Source organism: Mus caroli, unplaced genomic scaffold (genome assembly GCF_978045245.1).
Source record: "Mus caroli unplaced genomic scaffold, Mus_caroli_1 scaffold_1, whole genome shotgun sequence".
Taxonomy (NCBI): Eukaryota; Metazoa; Chordata; class Mammalia; order Rodentia; family Muridae; genus Mus; species Mus caroli.
This window is the reverse complement of record NW_028227256.1, coordinates 186,477,407-186,504,520: the sequence shown is the minus strand read 5'-3', so window position 1 is coordinate 186,504,520 and position 27,114 is coordinate 186,477,407. Positions and strand designations below refer to the sequence as shown.

Here is a 27,114-nt window from a genome sequence, read left to right as displayed (position 1 = left end):
CGCCGTGGCTTGAGCAGGCGCTTCCACCATTTAACTACATGCAGAGTCATGGCTGACCCCTTCTGATCAATTGCCAATCTATACAGGTTTGACTGATAAAAGAGCCAATTAGATTTAAGCAAATTAAGGGACATCACCAATGTCAACCACTTATTAAACTGAACACCGAATTCCATGCATACAAAACACAGATGCACCAAGCCCCATTAAGCGCTGAAATCCTAACCCCATTAGTAACTCCAGACCTTGGTGGGGTAAAGGTCACAGGGAGGTTTCATATTTATGGATTAACATTTGGATTCCTTTTTTTATTTTTTTAACTCTTTGCCTAGAACTCTTGAACCTGGACCATAATGGTATTCAAGAGTTTGGGTTAAAGCGATCTTTCATTTCCCAGAATATCTTAGTCCCAAGTAGGAGTATTATGTTTTAGAAATAATACAAAACGCAGTGAGTGTAGGATTTTGGAATTCTGAGTGCATGGAGGGGGGGTAGGACTGTGCTCCTCAGATGAAAGCAAGACATACTGCATAAAGATCCTAAACACTAAAACTTATTTCTTCTTACATACAAGGGTATTTTAGCTATTGGCACCATTACTCTATATACTTAGCTCTCAGGAGCAATCACTGTCTTCCATTCCTAAGTTCAGAGAACATGGGTTCATCAGATTTCTCTTTTGTGCATGTGTGTCTCTGTTCATGTGTCAGCACGTGTGTCCATGTACACGTGGAAGCCAGAGGTCGACACCAGGAGTCTTCCTTGATTATATTCCTCCTTGTGTCTGGAGATAGGGTCTCTCTCTGAACCTAGAGCCCTCTAACTCAGCTAGGCGAGCTAGTCGATCTGCTCCTCAGGGCTGGCTTTCTACATGTGAGGTCTCATCCCGGTTAGAACCGGGTTCTGGAGATTGAGTCAGGCCCTCACGCTTGTACAGCAAGTCCTTGACTCACTGAATCATCTCTCCAACCTTATACCTGTCACTCACAAGCCATCATTTCCCCATCAATAAGAGAGTTGGATACTAGCAGAAGAGATGCCTCTTCAGCATCAGCTAAGAAATGAGAAAAGTGTGTGTGTGTGTGTGTCCAGCAGGGGGCATCAGATTCCTTGGTCCTTGATTTACAGGTAGTTGTGAGTCACCTGACATACATGGTGGGAACCAAACTCTGAAAGGTTCTTTGAAAGAGTGGTTTGCACTCTTAAGTGTGGAGCCATTTCTCCAGTCTGGCATTTAGAATTCTTCATACTGCATGCCCTTGTCTCCTTTGTCTAGATTCCTGCATAAGCTAAGGCGTATTCATCTTATACTCATTGGAGAAAATGTAACTGAGCTCATGAAATGTGGAGCTGTTTCCTACATTAATTCTCTGCAGCTAGATTTACATGGCTATGGCCTTTCTCCACTGGAAAGCTGTGCACAGAGGAGGTCACAGCTGTGCAAGGAGGAGGTCACAGCTGTGCACTGAGGAAGTAACAGCTGTGCATAGAGGAGGTCACAGCTGTGCACAGAGGAGGTCACAGCTGTGCACAGAGGAGGTCACAGCTGTGCACAGAGTAGGTCACAGCTATGCACGGAGGAGGTCACAGCTGTTTACAGGTCCCATCTGTGCACAGAGTAGGTCACAGCTGTGCACAGAGGAGGTCACGGCTGTGCACAGAGTAGGTCACAGCTGTAAACTGAGGAGGTCACAGCTGTGCACAGAGGAGGTCACAGCTGTGCAAGGAGGAGATCACAGCTGTTCACAGAAGAGGTCACAGCTGTGCACAGAGTAGGTCACAGCTGTGCACAGAGGAGGTCACAGCTGTGCACGGAGGAGGTCACAGCTGTTCACAGAAGAGGTCACAGATGTGCACAGAGTAGGTCACAGCTGTGCACTGAGGAGGTCACAACTGTGCACAGAGTAGGTCACAGCTGTGTACTCAGGAGGTCACAGCTGTGCACAGAGTAGGTCACAGCTGTACATTGAGGAGGTCACAGCTGTGCGCACGGAGGCGGGCACAGCTTTGGCAATGACTATCACATAAAGGTCCTCAGGTAGAAACTGGGTCTACAAGAAACTTAGGAATGATAACCCAATAGCTTAAGGGCTATTAAGCTATTTATCTAAGTTTGTGCATGCAGTATAAGCATATGTGTGTGCAGATGCATATACATATACACAAGAGCATGCTAGAGGAGGATACCAGGTCTCTGATGGAACTACAGTTAGCTGTTCTAGCTAGGCTGCCTGATGGCAAACCATCTAAAACAATCCTCTGGTCTTATTCCCCTACAGTTCTGGGTGACAGGCATTGAAAGCTATGTGGACCAGTCTGTGTGCTTGCTGGGGATCTGAATTCAGGCCTTCACACAGCATAACAAGCAGGTTCCCTGTGAGCCACGTCCTCAGCCCCTCGTTAAGCTGACCTGACCAACTTATTCATGCTCTCACCAATTATTCATCACACACCTACCTCGTGCCAAGTCTGATTTAGGCACTGAAGATAAAAATGAACAGGGCCCAGTCCCTGCTATGTAGGATCTTATCGGCAGAAACTGTGATGGTCAAATTAAACAGATGACTTCAATACACGTGAGTGTATTCTGGGATGTGGACTGAATCTCAGACTAGGTTGGCAAGAGATAGCATGCTGATGAACTGATGAAATACGTGAATGTATTCATATAGGTGTGTGTGTGGGGGGGGTATGTGTGGGGTATATGTGTACTGTCTGTGTGTGTGTGTGGTATGTGGTGTGTGTGGTGTATGTGTGGTGTGTGTGTGTGTATGGTGTGTGGGGTATATGGTATGTGTGGTGTGTGTGTGTATGTGTGTAGTATGTGTGGTTTTTAGTGTGTATGGTATGTGTGTGGTGTGTGTGGTGTATGTGTGTGGTATACGTGTACCGTCTGTGTGTGTGTGTGATATATGTGTATTGTCTATGTGTGATGTGTGTATGTGTATGGTGTATGTGTGTGGTGTATGTGGTGTGTGTGTATGTGTGTGTGGTGTATGTGGCATGTGTGTATGTGTTTATGGTGTGTAATGTGCATGGTGTGTGTGTGTGTGTGTGTGTGTGTGTGTGTTGTGTGTATGTGTGTATGTGGTATGCAGTGTGTAGTGTGCATAGTGTGTGTGTGGTGTATGTGTGTGGTGTGTGTGGTGTATATGTATGTGTGTAATGTGCATGGTGTGTATGTGTGGTGTGTATGTATGTGTGTGGGTGGTATGTGGTGTGTAGTGTGCATAGTGTGTGTGTATGGGTGTGTTGTGTGTATGGTGTGTAATGTGCATGGTGTATGTGGTGTGTGTGTGGTATGTATATGTACGTGTGTATGAGTGCATGTGCATGTGAGTGTGTGGTGTGTATGTATATATCTGCTTTGAAAGGGCTTTAGTGCTCATATGCGTGTGTGGAGACAAGAAGAAGACATTGGTATCTTGCTACAGCCTTCTCCCCTTTATTTCCCTGAGTCAGAGGGTTTGCTGAGCCTTGATCTGACTCTTTTGTTCTCTGGTGAGTGCTCAGTTGGAAGTACCTACTGCCTCATGTTCCACACCCAGGCACTGGGGTTTCAGGCATGCGGTCAAGCCCAGCTTTTACATAGGAGCTGACCATTCAAACACAGGTCCTCACGGTTCTGCACTAAGCACTCGCCCGTGCTGAGCCACCGCTCCAGGCCTGCCCACCAGGTCACATTTGATACAGCAACCACTAGGTAAAGGAAAACCATCGGCATCCTCCCAACCCCCCAAAACTTTCTCTAATGAGACTTTTTTCATGTATCTGAAAAGAAACCATAGCTCAGGCTACTTTGTTTCAAACCTCACATTACCCAGCATAGAAAGACACTGAAAACTCAGTCTCACCATAGAGATGGACCACGGAAAACAAAGGCCCGACAGAGGCTGTACCCAGCAAACAGGACTGGAAATCAGGGACTGCCCAGAAGCGTCTCTGCCAGTTGGCTCCCTCCTGCCTGCTGCTTCATTTACTGCCCATTTCCGTATGAAGCAGGGCTCACTGGAAGGCATGCAAGACTTCTTTAATAACTCTCAGCACTAATTTAATTCTACTTAAACACACATATTCTACTGAATGCCACATGCTTTTCGGCGTGATTTTTATGTGTAAATCATGATAATCCGTTTTCAGCTCATTAAGTAAAAGGAAGCATGAACTAAAACCTATTTAATCAATGAGGTATCACCTTTAAACGGCCACAAGGTCATAAAAGAGATCATTTTGAAGCAATAAGTTTCCTAATTGTGATCAACAACAACCTAACGATGGGAGAAAGAAAGTCTTGGTGGTGGCAATAAGGAAGTAAAAGATGATCTGTCCCCACAGACACCACTTCCTCTTTGGGTGAAGGGTCACCTCCCAAATCTGGACCTCTGGGCACTCACTTTCAGTGGTTGCGCTGGTCCTGGATGGTGCAAACCACCGGAGAGCCTCAGTTCACAGTGGGTCTCAGCTCTGCCACACACCTCATAAAACAATGACTTATTTATACTATTTCTGTTGATCCTTGTATTCACAAACACAAGCATGTGTGTGTACTTTGTGACCAATAAGCATGCACTATCATAACTGAGTGATTAGCACATACAGAAAAGAACTTGTTAGATCATACAGGCCCAACTGCCCCATGGACAATGTATGAAATGAGCTCCTTTGCCATAAGCCGAGAATGATCTAAGTCGGAGTGTGTGCCGTAAAAGGAACATATAGTTAGTTAAGGTTCTTCGACGCCAGGAAGTTTGGCTGCAGGGCAGACATGAGATCGCCTTGGTCGTTCTGCTGAAGTATTTTCTGAAAGCCCACATTCCCAAGCTGAATGTCTCTTACTTGGAATGTGCATTCTATTCAGGATCTAGGAATATCAAACTGAGGTGCGGGGGGGGGGGGGAGGGAGGAGATTTCTTCTTAGCCCTTAGACCTCACAAGTAGTTAGGGTATGAGATGGAGCTGACTGCATATCTAAGATCAATAATTATGGTTGTTCCAAACTATACCAATTTTGAATAGAAATATTTAAAACGAACATACCCAGAATGCATTGGACTTCACACAGGAATGGGGGGAGGAGTGTTTGATAGGATGAAGTGTTTGTGCTGCGTGTGAATGAGAGTCTGACTGTAAAAGCTACGTTCTGCCCTTTACAAGAGGACCTATAATTAAAACCGATACTGCCAATATGTTCTGCAAAGGGGTGGCACCTTTTCACAATTCTCCAATAAACCCCGAGTACTGGTGCTCCTGTCTCTTCCATATATACTGCCAACATTGAAAAGGGCTTAACAAAATGCAGCAAATTGAAGAAATAAGAAAACAAACAAAAATAAACAACAAATAAAACATTTACTAATGTTTTTAAGATATGGACATCAGAGATATCTGTGTATACAGATACACACACACATACACAAAGTAAAAACAAACAAACAATCAAACAAACAAGACCCATTAATCAATAAGGAGTTTTCAAAAAAGAAAATTTCCTAAATATGCAAAACTACAGCAGAGCCCTTCAATTCTAAAAGACAGAGTTCACTTGCCACTCTATTCTTGGTCCTCCTGTTTAAAACCAGAAAGCCAACCACAGACTTCACAGACTCACCCCCGGGAGGCATTTCAAGGGAAACACGGTCACTGAGCACACTCCCTCTGCTGTTGGAAGCATTCACTTGTACCGTGTAGTGCGAGCAAGGAACCAGTCTGTCCACCAGCACCCAGAGCCGGCTTCCTTCGCTGCTGCGGATGGTTTTTGTACCACTGAGAAGGGTGTAGTTGTCACCTGCTGATTGAAGAGGAAAATTACACTTAACGGATTTCTTCTGCAGTTGCCTGAGTATTTTCTGGGGTTGGTTTCATGTTTCATGAAATGGCCACATATAAAATATATTCTCACAGGTCTTGGCCAAAGTGCAAAGGAAAGAATGCCTGCTGACTGTTGGAGAGACCCAGGCTTAGAACCTGTGCTTAGCTTTTTTAGTAACGCGCCTTCTCCTGAGATACCCAATGTTTTTTTTTTGAGTATTGAGCTTTTATCTGTGAGCTTGAGGTGGGTGATTGTCATACAGTATCACCATGAAAGTCAGCTGAGATCTTTTTTTTCCTGCACCCAGCATAAAATATCTGCTCAAATCTGCCTGTTATTTGGTGTTTGGGGGCTTCTGAGCATGATGTGTATAATAGCACATAGCCAAGAAGTATTCTGTGTATGTGGCTCATCAATGTATATAGTCTGATTAACTGCCTGTGAACAAATCTACCCAGCTCTCCCATTACAACGAGGTGACAATACTGGTTGCTGCTTCTGTTTTGCTATATAATCCACACGAATTCACACTCGCAAGACAAATATAATCCATTCAGTTTTCACCCACCAGACAAATGTAATCCACTCAATTCACACTCACAAGACAAATGTAATCTGTACAACTCACACTCACAAGACAGGTGTAATCCACTCAATTCACACTTGCAAGACAAACGTAATCTGTACAATTTGCACCTGTAAGAGAAATACAAGAAAACTGGCATGGGTTTAAAATTAAGTACCTGGCATCCTGCTTCGTCAGTGGCTACTAACTCCGTGCTAATCATCAAAATCTGTTGTCATTCAATTAAAATCTAGTGTTGTTCCAACACAAATCTCACCTTATCACATCATTTTTATTCTACCAGATAACATTCCAAATTCTAAGACTAACAAGAGTCTGATATCTGCTTAGGGTGTAGCCATTTCATGTAACATTGGTGGGACAGATAAGATTAGGCAAATACAAAAAATGTCTTTAAAGTTATTTATAAATATTTATAATAATTTATAGCTGAAGGAAGTAGCTAAAATTTTTATTGTGACAGTGTATGCACAGTTAAGTGTCTTCTGTGGCCACAAGAAATCCTGAAGACCACACAATAACTTGTCAGTTTGGTCTTGAAATTGGTACAACCAAAGGTATGGCTATTCCAGAGAGAATAACACTGTTGATGGACCAGAGCGCTGGGAAATGTAGTTGTTATTTATTTTCAATAAAGAAGTATTTTAAGTTTATGGAGGGACACCAAGTCTGAGATGGAAATAGGAACTCTATCCTGCCATATATGCAATGCAGTAATCACAGAGTTCTAATTTTTAAGGCTTCACTTTGTTTGGCTTTCTTTCCTAATTGTGTCATTTGAGCCTTCTGAGGTTCTTCATGGCTATGGGGCTCTATTGAACAGTGCTGAATGCCAACTGTATGCAAGGAGACAAGATGACTCCTCAAAAGCATAAAGTGTGAGCCCTGTACCCGAGAAGTCTGCTAAGAGGGCATGCAGGTCCTGTCTGGTCATTGTCTCAGGATGATCTCATGGTCAGCATCAGGATATTTTCAGGTCCCAGGATGCCCAGCTCCTTGGAAGCAATTTTACTAATGGCCAAAATGAAGACTGCTGTTGTCACAAGCTCAGCTGTAAAATTCCAAAAAGGTCACCTTATCCTACTGAGACCCAGACAGATGCTCATCTGGCAAGGAAGTTGTATAATTTGCACATTGAATAAAAGATTGAGAATTGTAAAACATCGACAAAATTCTACAATTATGCCACAAGAGCATAATTTTACCTATTTCTAGCCAGGTGTGAACACAAGAGTAAGCATCTATGCTCAAAACACCGGAGAAGGTGTCCTCCTTGCGTTGGGTTTGTTTATTTGTATTGGAAGCAATTTTTTGAGCTGTAAAAGAGACCCCGTCAGGAGCTTTGAAAATGGCATGGCAGAGAGAAATATATTAAGTACCACTTTACTCTAAGTTTGCCATATAACAACATTAATACATGGTAATTATACAATTAGTTGTAACGTTAGTTTCTAGCTATAGAACAATGATTACTGAGTAATTATAAGAAGTATATAATTACTCAATAATTATGAGAAGGAAGCAATTATATAACCATTTTGCTCAGCTCAAAAAAAAAAAAAAATGGCACACGTGTATCTTCAGGAGCATGCAGCCGAGTGAGTACAACCTTCCCTCGTGCCTCCACAAACACATGGTTCAGTTCAGAGGACCGAGAGTGAAGGCCAGGATTTCCACTCTCCAGAGCTCAAAAATCCTTGGTTCAAAACCTGATGTGGATCTACAGATGAGAGTACCTTCTTCATCCCGCCACCCCACGCTACCCTTTCTCTTTCATCTTCATGACTCTGGGCTCCCAGATAAAGGGAGCAGGTTGTTAAAATGCACAGCCCAGCATTGCACCTCTGGACTGAGCCGTGCTTTAGCGTCTTCCTCTGCCTGTACACGGTTTCCTGTGGGCTGGACAGGTGGGTCTGCTTTGGTCAGTCTCAAAAACTAAGCCAGGAAGCCTAAGGTGATAAGCAGTCCACCACAGTCCTCCCTTCCTGTTGGCTCTGCCTTGGGTGACCCAGGCTCCATGGGAGGGAGTAACTGTGGGAGAGTGGGTCCCCGTAAGTTTTTGGGTTTGGGAACCAGAGTTTGCTGTACTCTGAACCCCAGTGTTGCAATGTTTAACAGAGCCTCTCCGATCCACACTGCTCTAGCTTAACACAAGGCACTGGACTTCAAGAGCAGCCGGGAGAGCCAGAGTCTTTGTAGAATGGGCTGTTTTTAGCAGTAATCCATGGTTTATCCACTTTGGAGTCACTTTGGGCCATTTCATAAATATGTGCACGACTGAGTTCCACGCAAACCTACTGAGTGAGGAGGAGATCAGTACAGGAAGCAGAAATCACCGGACGTGTTGATTCATCAACTCTGTGAAGTCTAAGAGCCACCAGCTGAGTTAGTTATCTGTGGTGATGCTATTTTTAAAGATGTATTTATTTTATGTGTATGAGTGCTCTACCTGTATTTATGTTTGTGCACCATGTGTGTGTCTGATGCCCAGAGTCTGATGCCTGGAGTTATAGATAGTTGTGACCCACCAAGTGGGAAATGGGAACCAAACCTGGATCCTATATAAGAGCAGTCAGTGCTCTCAACTTCTGAACCACTGCTCTGGCTCCAACAATTAGGGCAATCTTAGGGCAATGATCACAGTTCATTTCCTCTGTTTCTAAAAGTAGCAGGACCACACGTGGCTTCCTATCTAAAAAAAAAAAAAAAAAAAGCTTTTGACTCTGGATGTAGGCTATCTATAAAATGTTTATTCCATTAGTAAATTAGCTATACAAAGAAAGAGTATAGTATATACACATATCACTCACACAAACACACACACACACACAGAGTTGATATATAAACAAGACCTATCTTTGAAAGCTACAAAGTCTAATACAACTGCTGTATGAGAACTTTTAATGTATGCATGAAAGAACTTCAAAATGAGTTATAGGCTATCATCGTGGTAGCTAGAATGACAGTAACTTCACGACTGTGGTAGCTATGATGACAGTAACTTCACGACTTCTGACTTGGTGTTTTCTTCTCCTTTTGTGTCTCTCTCCTTCATGGTTCAGGGAGTGGAAACAGACATATTACATCACAAGGAGGGAACAAGTTTTATATAGATCTTCGAAGTGACATATTATTATTGCTATTGTTTTATGTGTATGTGTATTCTCTGTGCTGTTATATGCATGTGTGTGCAAAGGACAAGAAGTCAACAGTTTCCTCGGAGCTGGAGTTTCAGGCACTCCTGAGGTCCTCAGGAGGGCACTGGGAACTGTGTTGCCATTCCCTGGAAGGGCAGCATGACCTCTTGATCACGGAGTCATTTCTCAGGCCCCCCATCACATAAAGGGAAAAAACCATTTGTGGCTAGTTAACTGCAACTAGTTCCTAGAGATATGACACCCTCTTCTAACCTCCTACGTACTAGGCAAAGGTAAGACACAGTGCACAGACACACATCGAGGCAAATCACTTATACACATAAAAAATAAAAATCAATCAATCTTTAAAAATAAGGAATGGCTCTAGCTACTTCAGGCTATCCAAGTTTTGAGGAGTCTTCAGACGTGTTAAGTCATCCGGTTTTACCTTCCAATTTTATTCTGAAGAAAGAGAGAGAAAGAGAGAGACATAGAGAGAGAGAGAGAGATACAGAGACATAGACAAAGAGACAGACCAAGAGAGGAGGAAATAGCCCAAGTCTGTGTCACGAGGTTCAACAGCAGACCGACAGGTTCACCTGCTGCTCCTAGCTTCGAAGGGAACGCCGGCTAAAACACTAACCGAATCAATGGGCATTTTCTAGGGAGAAAACGTCAATACTCTTCTTTGTTTAATAGCAGAATATTTCCTATGCAATTATTTTGTTCAGTGAGACCCAATGTAGTGGGTGTTGCTTTTGTGTGTCAGATTCAGGATGTAAAGACGGTTATTGTCCTGGGACACCATCCTATGGGATTCTCTTGATTGAAATCACGTACGTAGGTATCCTTCCTCATTCTCGTAATGTTCATTGTCACAAAAATTTTAATGCACCATATATTCCATAATTTTTTCCTCTGTACAGTGCCGCTCTGACCTTTTCAATATTCTATAATTTGACTGGCTGGCCATTTCTGTTCTCTTCCTTTTTACAGCCTTATTAACTTGTAGGAAGGAGGTGAGTCAAACCACCAATCAGAGTCCATAATATTGCAAAGGTCAGTGTGGTTGTGCGGTGCCCTCACACACGGGGACTGCACGGCGAGCATTAACATCCTGATATCTTATTCATGTGACAAAGACTGTAACAAGAACAGAAAACGGCACAACATGAATCCATTCTCCAGAAACAGATGATAATGAGAAATGACAGCGAACAAACCAAACGGAATCCTATTCTGTCGTGGTGATTTCATGTGTCTCACCCGGTGCCGTGCCGCTCCGCACCGGCCCTTGTCTGAATCCAATTAGACCTTAAAGCAGAAAAGGTGTTAACTAATTTTCCTATTTCCAGCTACAAAAGCTGTATATTTTAGCATATTGAGGTCTTGATTTTTGAGGTGGTGTGGTTCGTCCATCCTAATCCCTTTGTGCTCTGCCAGTACCTAAAGGAAAAGGCATAGAAAGGCCTTACAGCAGATTGTGGTGGCCAGGATCGCAGGCATTGCCACAGGCATGCGGGGAGCTAGGACACTCTCGATAGCCATTACTAGTGTTTAAGCTTTTGCTGTTTCTTCATTTTTGAGACACTTTTGAGATACTGTTTTAGGTTATTGTACCCACAAAGTGTATTTTCTCAGTCTCGTAGTTCTATAGGTCTTTGAGTAGAAGGGGTTGTCAAAGCTGCTGGGGGTTCATTTGTAACTTATATATGGACTCAGCAACCTCCGACCTGGAGCTAAGCATGTGACCACTCGAAATCCTTATTGAAACTACATACCTAGTCTGTTTTTCTCCCAGTGTCTCTCATCTCATTCCTCTCTCCATTATCCTCTTCCCATCTTCCTTCTTTCTTTAACTAAGTGTCATTTACCCCAGCTAGTCTTTGATTTGTGAAGTCATGACAGTGGCCTTGAACATATGACCCTTATGCCTGCATGTCCACACTATTGACATCACCGGCATGTATCAGCATGCCTAGTTTATGCCATGTTGGAGACAGAATCCAGAGCTTCATGCATAGGCAAGTGCTTGGCCAACCAGTCAGTACCTTTAGCACATAGCTTTTATCCTTTGACATTATACTACAATAATTCATCATTATTAATTATATACAGTATGCATCATTTCTCTTTCCCCTCTTGTCCCCCTACACCCAAACCCTTCCACATACTATTCTCCCCCTTTATCACGTACTCCCATTTATTGAGATCTATAAACATAACATCTCCATATTAAAAGCAGTATTTTATTTTGGAGACAGAAAGAAATAATCAGAGTAACCCCTACTGTGTTTAAAGTTAGTCACTGAATTTAAATTACTTGTCAGTCTGAAAGAGAACATTTATTCGCGAAGGAGTTCAGTACTGTACTCTGTAATCTAACATGTGTCTAGATATGTGAAATTTGTTTTGTTTTGTTTTATTTTATTATTTATTCATTTTACATCCCGCCCGCTACTCTATTTTCTTTTTAACACAACATTTCAAAAGAGGAAGAAAGAACTTGCCTGGGAATCACCGTCCTCCAAGGATAGTGTCCGTTTCTGACTGCTACTGTGATTAGTCTATGTAGCTTTAATTAGTTGCCATCAGGTAAAAAGGTCTACCTCTCTGATTGCACTTTAAATTAGTCACTCTGCAGTGTGACACTTCTACCACAAGGAACACACACACACACACACAGTATCTCATCAAAGCAACAGAGACAGGTTTGGAGCAAGAACACCGATAGCTTTCTGCCCCACGTTAGTGACATCAGACATAAGCTGAGGCTAAAGCTCTGGACGTTCTCCATGGTACTGTGAAACTAAAACCACCCACAATGCAAAGCCTACTAAACGACATAGAGATGAAGAAAATGGGAACTGCTCTTCTCAACTATGTTATATAATCTGAGAAGTCAACTTTATTGTCCTACTTTGATAGATTTCTTTCCATCTTAGACAACACATTCCAAATGAACAAATGAAAGGGTGCTTTGGGCAAATGAGTCCCAGTCACAGAAAGTGGTTTCCAGCTTCCCCACTGAGCAGTGGGCACACACAGGACTATTTACCACCAGGAGAGTTCCTGCGCAGCCTTTCTGTAGATACCACAGGTGCCTAACCCTTTCCGCCACTGTGATCAGCTGGAAAATCCTATTGCCATTATTGATCCCAGAGCACTAACCATCACCCAACTACAGTTTCACAACATGCTCAGAATTTAGACTTTACTGTGAGCATTTATATGTGCGTGCAAAGCGTCCTCAGCTTGAGCACAGCAGCTGTCTGGGGAGGTAGTATCAGGTGGGGATTGTATGGTTTTCCCAAGGACTGCTATCTGCTTTCCTTGAGGGTCATGCTGTCAGGGCTCCTGTACTTCTTGTGCCTTGCTGCCATGGACCGGGGTTGTTACCGGCAGCAGCTCAGAGATACCCATGTGTAGGGTTTCATAGTCTCATCAGCTCCTCAGCTGAAGATCTCAAAATCAGGACAATCAAAATGCTGATGGGTGAGAAGCAACATTCCTAGGTACTAAGGGTGCCCTTTCTGCATAGGTTGGTTTTATTTGGACCTGGCTGGATGCCAGGACTGAGAGTCTTGGTTTCTTGCTAGCATTGGACCAGAGGCTGCTGTCAGTCACTGGCTGCTTGTTAGTGAGGTTTTAATCCTTTGTCTCCCTGTGAAAATCCTCAGTATGGCTTTGTCTCCCTAATATAGTTGGGTCTCCTGAGAATGGCTGGATTTCCCCATGAGGGTCCCCTCTGTATAGCTGAGTCTCCCCAATATGGATGGGTCTCCCAGTGATGGTCTCCCTAATATGGCTGGGTCTCCCCAGGATGGCTGGGTCTCCCCAGTATGGCCTCTTATATCTCCCAGCAAGATGGTTTCCAGTCTTATTGAATGAGCGCAGTGGTCACTTTCCACATCCTTTTTTTCTATTTCACTGGTTAGAAGCAAGTCACAGATTTTGAATACTGTAAGAGAAAGGCTTTTCACAAAGCCACGAGCCTAGGAACTGGGGGTTGCTGATGCACCTTCCAGTCTGTGCACACACACAGTTTCTAAATATGTGGATGCAAATTATTTGCTGGAGAGAATTGGAAATCAGTCATGAAATTTGAAAAGGATATAGGGGGAAGGGTGATGGATTCAATATTGTCAAAAGTCATCCACCCTTCCCAGATGCCCAACCCCATGGGAAGAAAACTGGAGAACAAAGATAATATTAACAAGTCAGCTGCAGGTTCTTATGGGGCAGTTATGGAAAGGGGATGGAAGGGGAGTAGCCAGGCATGGTATGACATGATGTCATTCCATTGTTTAGCAGGTTGAAGCAAAAGGACCATTGTGAGTTTGAGGTCAACTTGCATTATAAAGTGAGATACAGGGGTTCTGGGCTATCCAGAAAGACCCTATAGAAAGAAAAAGAGGGTAGGGTGGGTGGGCAGAGAAAGGGAGTGGTGGAGGAAGGGAAGGAAAGGGGGGAGAGAGGAAGGAAGAACAGGGTCATTCTGACACATAACTGTGAAAGTAGATGAGGTTCTGTGCTGAACAACACAATGGCTCACTGCTCGCAGAGCAGGCACAGAAACTAAGGAAAATCCCGAGACCACGCTTAGCCTTGCCGTTCTGAAGAGAGAGCAGCCAAACATCCTCAGAGGTGGAAAAGCCGTCAGAGCTAGTTGTCCTGTAGATCCTGTACTGACTGAAAACACAAGAATCTAGGACTCGAACATGATGGGAGGTTACAGAGTGAAAGCATCCCCAGAGCATTCACACCCTAGATGTGAACTAAATTCCACAGGGTTCTATCCAACTCATCTTTCTATAATCTCTACTTACTCCATCCTCCCAAGCTGCAGATACATAAAAGAATGTGCAGGGCTTTGAGAACAGTCAAGGTTCATGTTGGTACAAGACAAACTAAAAGCCAGAGATGGCTTTGTTCAGAGCATCAGAGCTGCCCACACATTAAGCAAGAAACACCTAAAGGAAGAAAGAGTGTGTTGGGTGTTCATAGCACCAACAAGGAACGTAAAAATGTTAAACAACCGTGTAGCTTGGGGTGGGGAGATATGAGCCTTAAAAGATGAAAGAAAACATCACAGAGACACTCTGGAAATAGAAATAAAACAAACAAACAAACAAACAAAAACCAAACCCTTATTAAGTACACAAGATAGTTGAAATAGTTTGATGCTAAAAACTGTAAGGACAGAGTGATGGGCCACCATCTACCAAGAGAAAGACTGCGACATTATAGCATGATTCCCACTTAGCAGGACTCCAGTGGTCGGGAATATAATTTTGATCCAAGAGGATTTCACTTTGCTTGTTGGTCTGTTGTGACTGAAAAGCCAGGAGGGAAGGTCAAGGGCCCGCCCTTGGCTATCACCTCATTATTCAGATGTTTCCACTTGTGAACTCCAAATCTTGATGGAGACAGTCAATGGCTGGGGTGGTTCTAGAAAGCGCTAAGATTGTTGGGGCTCCAGAAGCAGAGCTGTGATTCTCCAGGGCCGCTGCGCAGTGGTGTTAGGGCCGCTAAGAGTTGTGTCCTGATACCGTGGAGGGAGGGGCGGTGCGGGGAGGGGTGCTGCTCTAGTGTCTGTTGTCTGGCGTGCCTTTCTGGGCCACTCCGCCTGGGGAACCGCGAGCATACAACTCTACCTTCTGTCAAACTTGCCCAGACACTGAATTTTCTGTTCCTGTCCTTCCTGTTCACAGACTGAATGTTTTACTGTTCCTGTGAAAACGCCACCATGACCTAAAGGTTGGAGAGGAAGTTCACCGTTTGTAAGCAGGCATTATTTAGCGGTAGGATTTCCCCTCTTTTTCTACATTAAGTAAATTTTAATAGTATTCGTTTACTTCTGGAAAACAAAGTACAGGAGAGCTCAAATGTCAAAGGAAAGTACAGATAACTTCAGACAAGAAAAAAAAAAAAGTTGGGGCTGGAGAGATGGCTCAGAGGTTAAGAGCACTGACTGCTCTTCCAGAGGTCCAGAGTTCAATTCCCAGCAACCACATGGTGGCTCACAACCATCTGTAATGGGATCTGATGCCCCTCTTCTTGTGTGTCTGAAGACAACTACAGTGTACTCATATGCATAAAATATATAAATAAATCTTTAAAAAAAAAGTCTATGCTACACTAGAATATCAGAATATCGCCACAAGTGGGAAGTGCAGAACTACTCTCGCCTTCGGATTTAAGAAGAGAAGCAAAGGAGGAAACAAAACCCTGCCTTGTTTCACCTTTTTTTAAGGGAGCTCCTAAGAGCTTTAACTAACCTGTGCAAGAAACTAGCTTAGAAATGAACCAGTAGTCACAATGGCAACTCCGAAACGGTACCAAGTGCGTGTAAAGGTCATATGATATAAATCTGTTTGTAAAGCAAAGAGAGTCTGCTACATAAACGTTGGCCTCTCCAGCAGCAACTTAATCAATTTTGTTCTGCAATTTAAAGTTGGACTGCCTTTCTCTGTTCAGTCCCACAGATGGTGTCTTCGCAGCCTGGATAATTATAGAATGAAAAGAACCAGCTTGAATCCCTTCAGAGATGTTTAACTTTCCTCAGCTGTTTTCTCATTGTTAACCCAGAGAAGTCGGTGCAGTACAGTTCTAAAATAAATGTACAAAAATAGACAACACCTCTGCCATTGGACAGGTTTATACACGTGCTTCACAGAGCCCTAAGAATGTAGCTTGTTTCTACAAGTGACTAGGCTTTTGTTAAAAAGAACCGTTATTTTTAAAACTTAACCTCACTTGAAGAAAACTATTGAGAGATCTCAAGAGTTTAATGAGGCAGCGAGATATTCAGAGTCCGTATCTTTCCATCTCTGCTCATTCGGGGGCTTCCTTCGCTGGTATACAGTGGTGATTATGATGATGACAACAATTATCTGCCTTTTAAACACATCCATAACTCACAGATGCCAATAAGAATATGCAATTCTCCAGGGAGATGATCAGGAAGGAAAGGACTGAAAAGCAGTGCTGGGGAATCTCTAATCCATAGTCAAATATCTAGATTGATTGTGTCACTTGCACCTGTATTGATTTCAACTGGAGTTGCTCACCCAGGGGAAAAATAAAAATGTGGAATAAAACTGATTTATGAGAACAAAATAAATCCTTTTGTGAGCAGTAATGAATTGGTGCTATTTAACCCTTTCCATCACAGGCTGAAAAATCTATTAATTTTTTCAAGAATGCTGAGCTAGCCAAAAGAAGTCGCATTAAAGTTCTACAAGCCACTACCCTTGGCCACCACGCCAGGGAAGATATGCCACTCTAAACTTGATGGAAGGCAGGGGTTGACAGATGGCATACTTTCAGCTTTCCTAGGCCAACTTCAAAATGTCATCACCCTGATGGACTGGCAGGCCCACCGTATTAGTGAATTGGTCAGTAAATGTTTGTTGTTATTTACATGACGTATAAGCTGAGACGGGAGAGACAAACCTGGCAGTTCACGGCACCAAAAGCATCTAACAGTTTTTTCATTTAATGTAAATGTTCACCCCTCCTATGCCTCCTCTCTTCCACTCAGCCCCTGTTTTTACCACTGTGGAACGCCAAATTCAGGAGCATATTAAGGGCTAGTAGATAATTCAGTGGGTAAAGTTCTTGCAAGCACAAAGACCTACATTTGATCCACAAACCCATATGAACAAAGCCAGGCATGTGCTTTCTGTCTTGAAGACTTGAGTTCAGTCTCCACACGCGAACCATGGAACCCAGGTACCCACACAACTATACGCATACAATAAGGAAAGGTAAAAAATTTAAAAAGCCAAAAAATGGTGGCGCATACCAAAGCTAGCAGATGTCTGCACGTGGTCGGCAGCCAGTGAGAGACCCTGTTCTTCAAAAATCAAGTGCATATCACTGGAGAAGTTGTACCTGAAGTTCCCTTTGGACCCTAGATGTATATGCACACATGTGTGTACCTGCACACACGCATATACCTGTACACACATAAATGCACGCACATGAATGTGCACGTGTGCTTGTGTGTGTTCGTGCCCTCATGAAACATACCAGAAACTATGAAAAGAGGCTAAAATATCTACACTCCGAAGACACACATTGATATCTTAACATTTTGTTGCCGTTTGTTCTGTACTTGTCATATCTGTTTGCTGCTGGGTAAGCTATTGGCATCTTTGTAACTGATGCTTGCTGCTCTGCAGATGTGAGATGATATGTTTTCAAGTGATATATGTGCATTGGTACAATCTTGATCTTTTTATTATTCATCATGATGTATAACCTATGGACATTCAGGGACATTGTCCCCATTCTCTGCTTCACCCTCCATAGCCCCAACTTGATTTTTATGACATAGAATACCAGGGGCATACTTTTACAGATATTTTTATTTGTCCATCTGACTTTTTGCTTTTAAAACAATTAGGAAAGTAAAACTCTAGTGGTCTCAGTCTATACAAGTAGATATAAATTGTAATCTTTTCATACTGGATTTATTTTAATAATCAGAAACTAATTACCATGAACAAACAATTGAACAGATTATTTGCTTGGGGTGTATGTAAACTGTATGGGTTATATCGGCTGGGGTGTGTGTAAACTGTATGGGTTATATCGGCTGGGGTGTATGTAAACTGTATGGGTTATATCGGCTGGGGTGTGTGTAAACTGTATGGGTTATATCAGCTGGGGTGTGTGTAAACTGTATGGGTTATATCGGCTGGAGTGTATGTAAACTGTATGGGTTATATCGGCTGGGGTGTATGTAAATTGTATGGGTTATATCTGCTGGGGTGTGTGTAAATTGTATGGTTATATCTGCAGTAAAGGCTTGAGCTTGAGATCTTTGTATTCAAACGACTATTCACTCCATGTTAGGGTGGTATCTAACTGGCATCATGTAATGAAGTCACCCAGAGTGCGTTTTTTAAAGCATATTTTCTATCTTCAGAGAGGTGGAAAAAAATGGTTAACCCAGAGATTTATAAACATGCAAAAAGGCTGGTGTTAAGAATAGCGTGCTTCTAAGACACCACCGTGACACCAGTGCTTCCGCTAACACTATATAAAAATAAGTGAACGCAACCACAAAAAGAAAAATATGTGAACAAAACCCCAATGAGAAATATGACTTCTTTATGTAGAAAATTACAAAACTTTACTGGAAGATATAAAGTACTTAAATGAATGGAATGATGATACATTTCAGCAGGTGAGACATATCTAAAGATTTTAATTCCTCGACAATAAATTTATTAGGGAGAGAAGCCATTAAACAAACCTGTGGTATTTTGTTCAAGTTAATCTGACATGCAGTCAGGAGAATATGCATATGAGAATCGAGATCTTCAATTACAACGCATAATGAGCTGGAGGGTGAGGTAGAACTTTACTTAAAGATATAAAAGTATTGAAAAGGTTTTAGCTGTGAGAACCAGCAAATTAATTGAGCACATGGGTAATCTGTCAGACAGATGGGGGGTGGAGGGGGACAAGCACCTCAGAAGCCAGAAGCAGTGTAGCTCTGAGGCTCAATCTCCTCTGTACTCAGCCAAGTCCAGCCACACATATGCTCCAGCTCTGGATAGAGAATATGCTTCACACAATAATAAGCAAATATTTAACTAGCCAAAATTAGAGCACCATTTCAGATCTCATAAGCATACAAAAATAAGTTGGGTAAAATACATAATGTTAGAATGACTATTAAGCCTCATGCATAATACTTAAGCTGCCTTGAATATCAGATCGAGTTTTAAGGCCTCGAAAACAAAAAAAGAAAACTAAAGCAATCTCTCATTTTACCTATCAAATTAGCATGGTTACAGCTAGATGGGCATACTTACACACGGCCAGAAGGCATCTGAATTGATGTGGCTTTTCCTGAAAGCATTATGCCAATGAAAAGCAATAAATTATCTAAAAGTTCCTGAATCTGCAATTTAGAAAAAATTTAAAAGCTGGAAGTCATGAGGAAATATGTGGACATACTCAAGAATCTAACCCCCAGCAAAGGGTGTTGTTAGTATACTTTGCTGTGTTTATATTAGCTCATAGTGCATGTGTGTGATGTAGGTGTGTGCACATGTGTGCACATGGGATGATTTGATGAGACATTCCCGTGGCCTTGTTAGGTATGAAACCCAAGAAATCCTCACAGCAAATTTCAAATATATTTCTCTCTCTCTCTCTCTCTCTCTCTCTCTCTCTCTCTCTCTTTCTCTTCATCTATATATCTACCTATGTCTGTCTCTCTATATTTATGTATCTACCTATTTAGTTATGTATGCATGTATGCAGGTATGTATGTATGTATGTATGTATGTATGTATCTACCTATCTACCTACCTATCTATCTACCTACCTATCTAGATATCTCCTATGTCTGTCTGTCTGTCTGTCTGTCTGTCTATCTGTATTTATGTATCTACCTATTTAGGTATGTATGCAAGTATGTATATATGTATGTATGTGTCTATCTATCTATCTATCTACCTATGTATATATCTACCTATATCTGTCTGTCTGTATGTATTTATGTATCTATGTATGTGTCTACCTATTTATCTATGTATCTACATATCTATGTAGATGTGTGTATGTATCTATGTATCTATATATCTATGTATGTATCTACGTTTCTACATATCTACATATGTATATATGAACATATCCTCTATCTTCCTATGTATCTATGTATCTGTGTACTTATCTATCTATCTATCTATCTATCTATCTATCTATCTATCTATCTAATCAATCTATCCTACCTATGTATCTACATATCTACATATGCATATATGTGTGTATCTATCCTCTATCTTCCAATATATCTATCTATGTGTCTATGTATCCATTACTTATCTATCTACCTATGTCTGTCTGACTGCATTATGTATGTATGTATGTATGCATGCATGTACCTATCTATGTCTGTCTGTATATATGTATCTATTTATCTACCTATTTATGTCTATCTGTCTGTATGTATGTATCTGTCATCTATCTATCGGTTGATCTATTCTTTTGTATGATCATTCTATGTATGTATGTATGTATGTATGTATGTATGTATGTATATATGTATCTACCTATCTATCTACCTACCTACCTATCTATATATCTACCTATGTCTGTCTGTCTGTATTAAAACCCCCATACTTTTATCCATCTTACAAACATCACAGATGCATTCCTTCTGGGATCTTCTTTTTGGCTGGCCTTTAATCATCTGTACCAGTTACTTTAAATGTCATTGGCCTGAAGACCTTTCCTGATCCTCAAATGGATATTAAGTTCGTCATTATGAAATACCTTAGTGACACATGATTTTGGCTTAACTGCTCTCAAGTTTGTAATCTTGTACTTTTGAATGGTTGTTTGGTTAATTCTCACCATTCCTGTGACATTAGGAGCCCCTCTCTACAGGGACTACACTTTAGTTCCCCACTGCTTCTCCAGCCCCGTCATCTTCTCTCTTGCTTTGTGGGACAAGCTAAATGCCAGGATGTCATATGGACAAATAAATCAATATTTGAATTCGATTCTGTATTTTCAAATTTCTCCTTTTTTTGAGTAAAAAAAGTTCTTTCCATATCTCTCTAAAACTATATGACTAGAAAAATATGTGATTTTTTTTTTTTGGCAAATGTCCACAAATTAAAAACTCAAACTTCTGAAAACTATTCAAAGTTGAGTTTTTAAAAATCATTACATAAGACTCTTAGATTTTGTGTCACTAATAATTTAGTGAACTAACTCCTTAAGAACATACAGTTGGGAAATGTTGTTTTTAAGTGGGCTGTTCTCCATATCAGAACTAAGTAAACTCATGTAGTTCTGCAGCCAGGAGAACAAGACTCTCGGTTCTCATGAGCCTGTAGATGGGGGAGCAGCCCTTCACCATTTACACATGTCCTGCCAAAGGAAATCTGGGACTCGGAGAAGGGATTCCCTGCCCTAGGAGGTATGCGTCATAGAACCTGGATAAAGGTGCTTGGTAGAGTTTTTCTCTTTCCCTGTATAAGTAATTCTCCAACTTCATTCTGAAATCATTTCATAGGCAACCTTTATTTATGCAAGTTATTTGCTGAAGAATGCCTCATTACAAAACTCATATTATTAAACTTCATAGGAATGCTCGTGTTCCTCAAATCTCTATGAGCAGGCACCCATGGGGCTCTTTCATTTAACAGGTACTGAACAGGAACCATAGGGAAATAAGTGGACCCAGTACAAAGAGATGAGTGGTGGAGCCAGCACAGGTTCTAGCACGTCTGCTTCCTGGATGACTGACAGATTTGACGTCTCTCAGACAAGGTCTGAGGGTTGCTCAATGGTTTAAGTTTTTCTCCTTTTTAACAGAAAGAGGGATTTTACTTTTTCATCTATGCCAAAGGCATAGGCATTTTGTGGGGTGCGCTGATTTACTTGAGTGTCCCTGGAAGGAGTTAGAATGAGCATGCTCCAGTATGATGGTGCCAGGCAGAGTTCCAAGTGAGAGCTTGACCGTGGCCTGCTCACCCTCTGGGGTATCTGTGGGCTGAGTTCAGTGACTCTGGGTGTGGTCCATGGTGCCTATTTACATAAACCATCACTGTGTTGTTGCCTCAATAGACATGATGGCTCAGGCACACTCATTCATTATGTCAGGAAAACAGCCAATTAGATATAAGACACAAATCCAATAAGCTGCTGCACAAGGGTTGAGGGGAGATGAATTCTAAAACAAGTTTGATAAATTAATGCTTAACTCCATTCTTATGGAAGGCTCTGTCCCAATAATATATTTCAATAGCCTTATTGGCCACAACGTGATGTGGAGTCAGGAATGTCAATATATGCCCTAAATATACATTCTCTAGCCAAAAATTTAAAATGACATAGATTTTTTTGCAAACAACACGCAGTTATTTTTAAGCCAGATGACTGTGCCTTTAAGAGTCCTTCATTTTCACATGGTAAAGGAGGAAGGTTCTGGCCTGTTGTCCTGGTGTCTACAAGCTAATGGATCACCCACCACATCCTCATTTATTTCTCTATCTCTGGAAGGAACTATGCAGTCAAACTTGTCTCCCATATATGGATACATAGTTTCACCTGTCACTTGTCAGCCTTTGATGGGAAGTTGTATAAGGGACTATCATGGCTGCCCCATTCTTCTCCTGGCCGTTAGGGGGTCATACCCCAGAGTTTTATTGTAAAACTTGGGATCTGGATGTATACTATTGAACTTTATATTCTCAAAATATAGACTCTGGAGTAAGGACAAACAGCCCTAAGAGACAGACTGACAAGAAGCCAGGTCATTATTTGGTAGTAATGGTAGCAGTGGCTGCCAGGCAGAGAAAGTACTCCTCAGCCCTGCTCCTTCCACCCTGGAAAATTCACTCCACAGCTCCTCAGTGGAGCTAAGTCTGATTGCCCTTCCCTCCAACTCATTATGGGGAAATGAATTCAAATTGCTTGAAAAGAAGTGGCCTCTTTCATCTTCCCACTGACGGACACACAGCTACAAAGTTCTCCGACGGGATTCCAAGTTACAAGCAGTCCTGCATCCCGGGAACAATTCCCCCACTGCAGTCCCTCCCTGGGGGCAGCCTGTCAGATATACTGCATGGCTTGCCAGCAGGACTTAGAAAATACACAGCTCCCTCCACAGTGAAAAACAGGCCCCAGGGACGATAAAACAAAGCAGCCCTTTTCCGAACTGCCCCAGCCTTTCCGCAGTCTCCTTGTAACTCGAGGAAGGAATTTCCAGGGATCATTATTTTCTTTTACCTGCCCAAGAAAACAAATGATCCGGTATCTCCTTTCGCTTTGTAATATTTTTAAAAACAGAGTTTATTGGTGTGGAGAGAGAGGGAGAGTGGGTATGGGAAGGGGGAGATCACGTGCAAAATCACTGTATCTCTCTAGGTAACCTTGACCCACACTCTGCATTTTCCGAGAGTTCTTTTCATATTTGTTGAGATCTGCAGCATTTGACTAGTCACAGCCCCTTCCTGGTGACTGGCAACCCCTAGGCAGAGGAAGTCACGGGGCAGGAGCATTTGAAGGGGTGTGGACCACACAGGCACTCTTGTCTCCTGGAGCTGATTGGAGCCCAGGAGAGGAGAGAATAGCTCCTTCATGCACCCCTCCTTTGTCTTCTGCTGGAGGCAAATTCCATTAATATGAAAGGCAGCTCCCCCTGGCAGGGGCTCTGTAGGCTGAGAAAGCCTTGTTCCTCACTCAACATCAAATCACCCCCAAATAGCCAGACCCTCCCACAATTCAGTATTCCCCATGCCACCTGACTCCAGGGACACCAGGCTCATTCTTCCACATGCATTCTAAGCATTCTTATCCACATGCATTTTGCAACTTCGTAGTTTGTTTTTTGTTTACAACCATTGGAGAAGGACTTGCAGGCAAATCATAAAAGACAAAGAATATTTAACCCTGCAAGGGGCCCTGCAGAAACAGGAATCTACCCCAGGCTCTCCCTGTGACCCTCTGGGCACCTGTCCTAGGGCTCTGTCACCCTTCCCATCTGAGTCTGAAACACTGTGTCCATTCCGAATTATTCTCCATTAGAAAAATGTGTTCTCACCAAGTATCTATGTAATTCCCTGCAAAGACAAGAGGCATCTATTGCAGAACATTTTTTTTAAATCTTAGTTTATTAAAAAAAGAAAGAAAGAAAAAAATGGGACTATAAGCCATTCCTAAATATACTCATACAGAGATAATACCGTTTAAATTGCTGTTTTCTATTTGTTTTTGAATGGTGGCGGTCAGTTCTTCTGAGCAAGGGATACACCAGTTACTGCTAATTTCAACCTCACTCTTTCCTTCTCTTTCCCTGACATTTCCTGGTCTCAGACTGCTTCTCGCCTTTGTTCTTTGGAGAGACGACCTCCTGTCAGAGGTGTCCCTGAAGGGGAAATAACACATAAAACTCATGTGTTCTACCTGTCTCTGGTCTGGAGTGGAACTTCCAGAAACCAAAGTCGAGGTTATAGCAATACTAGGTTATCAATCCGCATTTACACTAAAGACATTTCCCTTGGAGATGCTGCAAGACTCTTTCTATTTTCTCAATAACCCACAGCCTCTTTCTCAAATTCGTGTCTTTATTCTGCACTACAACACCAAATAGGGGATTTGAAGAAAGGAGTATTTGAAGATGAATCCTGAGCTGCCGCGCACAAAGGACTCAGCAATTAGAACATCTCAGACACAAAACAGTCTGCCAGGTCACTAGGCGCTGGAGATCACTTCCCAGGCCATTCAAGGGGAGGATAATGAAGAGCTAAACAATTCACAGAAGACTCCACAATCACTGCTCAGGAAAAGAGCAGGATGTGTGGCTAAGACACACCATTGTCTACTAAAAATAGGATCGCTCTGAGGACCACAGAAAGCTGGGTGGTGGCAGAGGGCTGGCATCGGAGGGGAAAAAAAATGTCCTGAAGTAATTCAGAGCCTTTTGTTTTTCTCTTCATGAAGTTCCTCTCTATTTCCTATCGTGGGAACTGGATAGTTTTATAATACTTGAGTTGAAAATGTTTAAAAACTGCAACGCTGCTAACATCCACCAAAACTCTTGGCACAAATTATTTTCATGCATGTGGCTAAATAGTCACTTACAATTTTGAAGCCAGTTTCATGTGAGCCAAGGTTTTGTTACTTAATTTACTGCTGTTTTTATTGAGTTCACACATTCTCTTTATTTAAAAATAGCACAAATTAAATATGTATGAAGCTATTATAAACCTGTTACCTAGAATTAAAATTGTTAATGAATACATACGAAGTAAACACTACAAAAGCAGCCAATCACCAACACTAGGGGTTTTTCTACTGATCACGGTGAGTTCATGGCTCACCCAAGTCAGGTGAGAGACTCACTCCTGAGAGACTTTGAATAGAGCACTAACTGCAGACCAGTGAACCACACCTGCTTCACCCCAGGAAAATGGGATGGAGGAGGCAAAGCAGGTGCCATTCCAAGAACTAAGTACTAAATCTTCCTGTAAATGGTGAGATACAAGATCTTCCATTCCCTAGTGCAGAAGTACTTTACTTAAATTTACAACTCTTGCTGACTTGTGCTGCTCTGTCCGTCTCTGGCTGTGTTTTCAGAGTTGAGGCCATTAAAACATGGAGAACATCAGCTTTCTCCTACATCTTCCCCTGACTAATTCTGTTCTGTTTGTCTTTCCAGCATCTGGGTTCTTGCCTCCAATGCTTGAGAATAGCTTGGCTGGGGCACCCCTCTTACCTCGCCGATTTGCAGGTTTCTTCTGGGTCCAAATTTTGGTGCTTTGTGTTATAGACCTAGTAAAAAACTAGTGGAAAGTCTAACTAATCAAGTCTTTCCCACATATTGATACTCTTGTACTTTAAGGACAATGACCTACAACAATGCTTGCAACAATGTTTGTAACAATGCTTGCAATAAAACCTGCAGTTCTGTGTAGCCAATGTTCATTACCAGACAGATATAAATTCAAGCTGGGACACCACAGGATTCCGATCATAGTGATCTGAGAGTGAATGAAGGCTGCAGGTAATTCTCCTAAAAGTTACTTAGTGACATTAATGTCTAAATTCATGTGCTATGATTTATAGATATATAAAACTATACTTAGTAACAAAGTCCGGGAAAATAAAGGCTACAAATGTCCATGTCTATTGAAGAAAATGAGAGACAGAGGGGCCAGTAGGAAGTACTGTCCTATTATTGATTCAAAACCCCAGTATCACAAACGTGTAAATGTCTCTGTTGGCAACACAGCGCCACCTTCATAAAAACAGCATCAGACAGTCTCTATGGAACTGGAACTTCATTGTCTAAAGGATTATAAGGAAGAAAATTATAAAACAAATACTATGCCAGAAATAAGCACACAATTTGGCATCATTTGAGTGAGAAGATGTATGTGTGGGAAGAATAACTTAATCATGTAATGGAGGACCATATGTAGACAGAGACATGGATGGCTAGGTAGACAGACAGACAAATGACAGATAGACAGACAGGTGGAGACTAGGCATTTCCATTTCCATTTCCTCTGAGATTCAAGAACATATTGGGATTTTTGTCTGCTTTTCATTTTTGTCTTTTAAATTTTGACTCAAAGGAAAATACCACCAGACAAAAGGATAACTTTTAGGAAACGAGAATCTCTTGATACATGCTCCCTAAGTCGTTACAAACTGTGTCCCTGACTTTGTAAAGTTTTTAGTTCACTGCTGGAGTTGCCACTTGGAACAAGGATCCTGGGAGAGTGTCTGCAGACAGAGCTGGCTGTTCTGGCTTGAGAAATAATGGCCCAGGTACAGGCACCTGTTCCGCCCATCTTGGGAATCGTGACTGCTGTCTCTTCTTCAGCAGCCATCAGAGCTGTTGATCATGTCAAGGAAATAACCAATCAGCTGCCCAACAACTCAGCAAGCATTGTATGACTCTAGGAAGCAGATGATCTCTTTTATAACTTTGACGAATTAATGTCTAATTCCTTTCTTAAGAAGCCACACAGACCTCCCTATCCTCAGTGTTAAATGCCACCTGGCTGCCGATAGCCAACAGACAAGATGTCCAAATC

The 27,114-nt window shown here is 42.1% G+C and overlaps 1 protein-coding gene across 1 annotated transcript in view; it reads right to left on the bottom strand.

The window, feature by feature from the left end:
• The window catches only part of Ush2a (usherin), a 680,823-nt gene that overhangs the window by 275,139 nt on the left and 378,570 nt on the right, over positions 1–27,114 (bottom strand). The window contains exon 37 of the mRNA XM_085835345.1: positions 5,609–5,788. Within this exon, the coding sequence (XP_085691471.1) occupies positions 5,609–5,788 (180 nt within the window). The remainder of the gene's footprint in view (positions 1–5,608; positions 5,789–27,114) is intronic.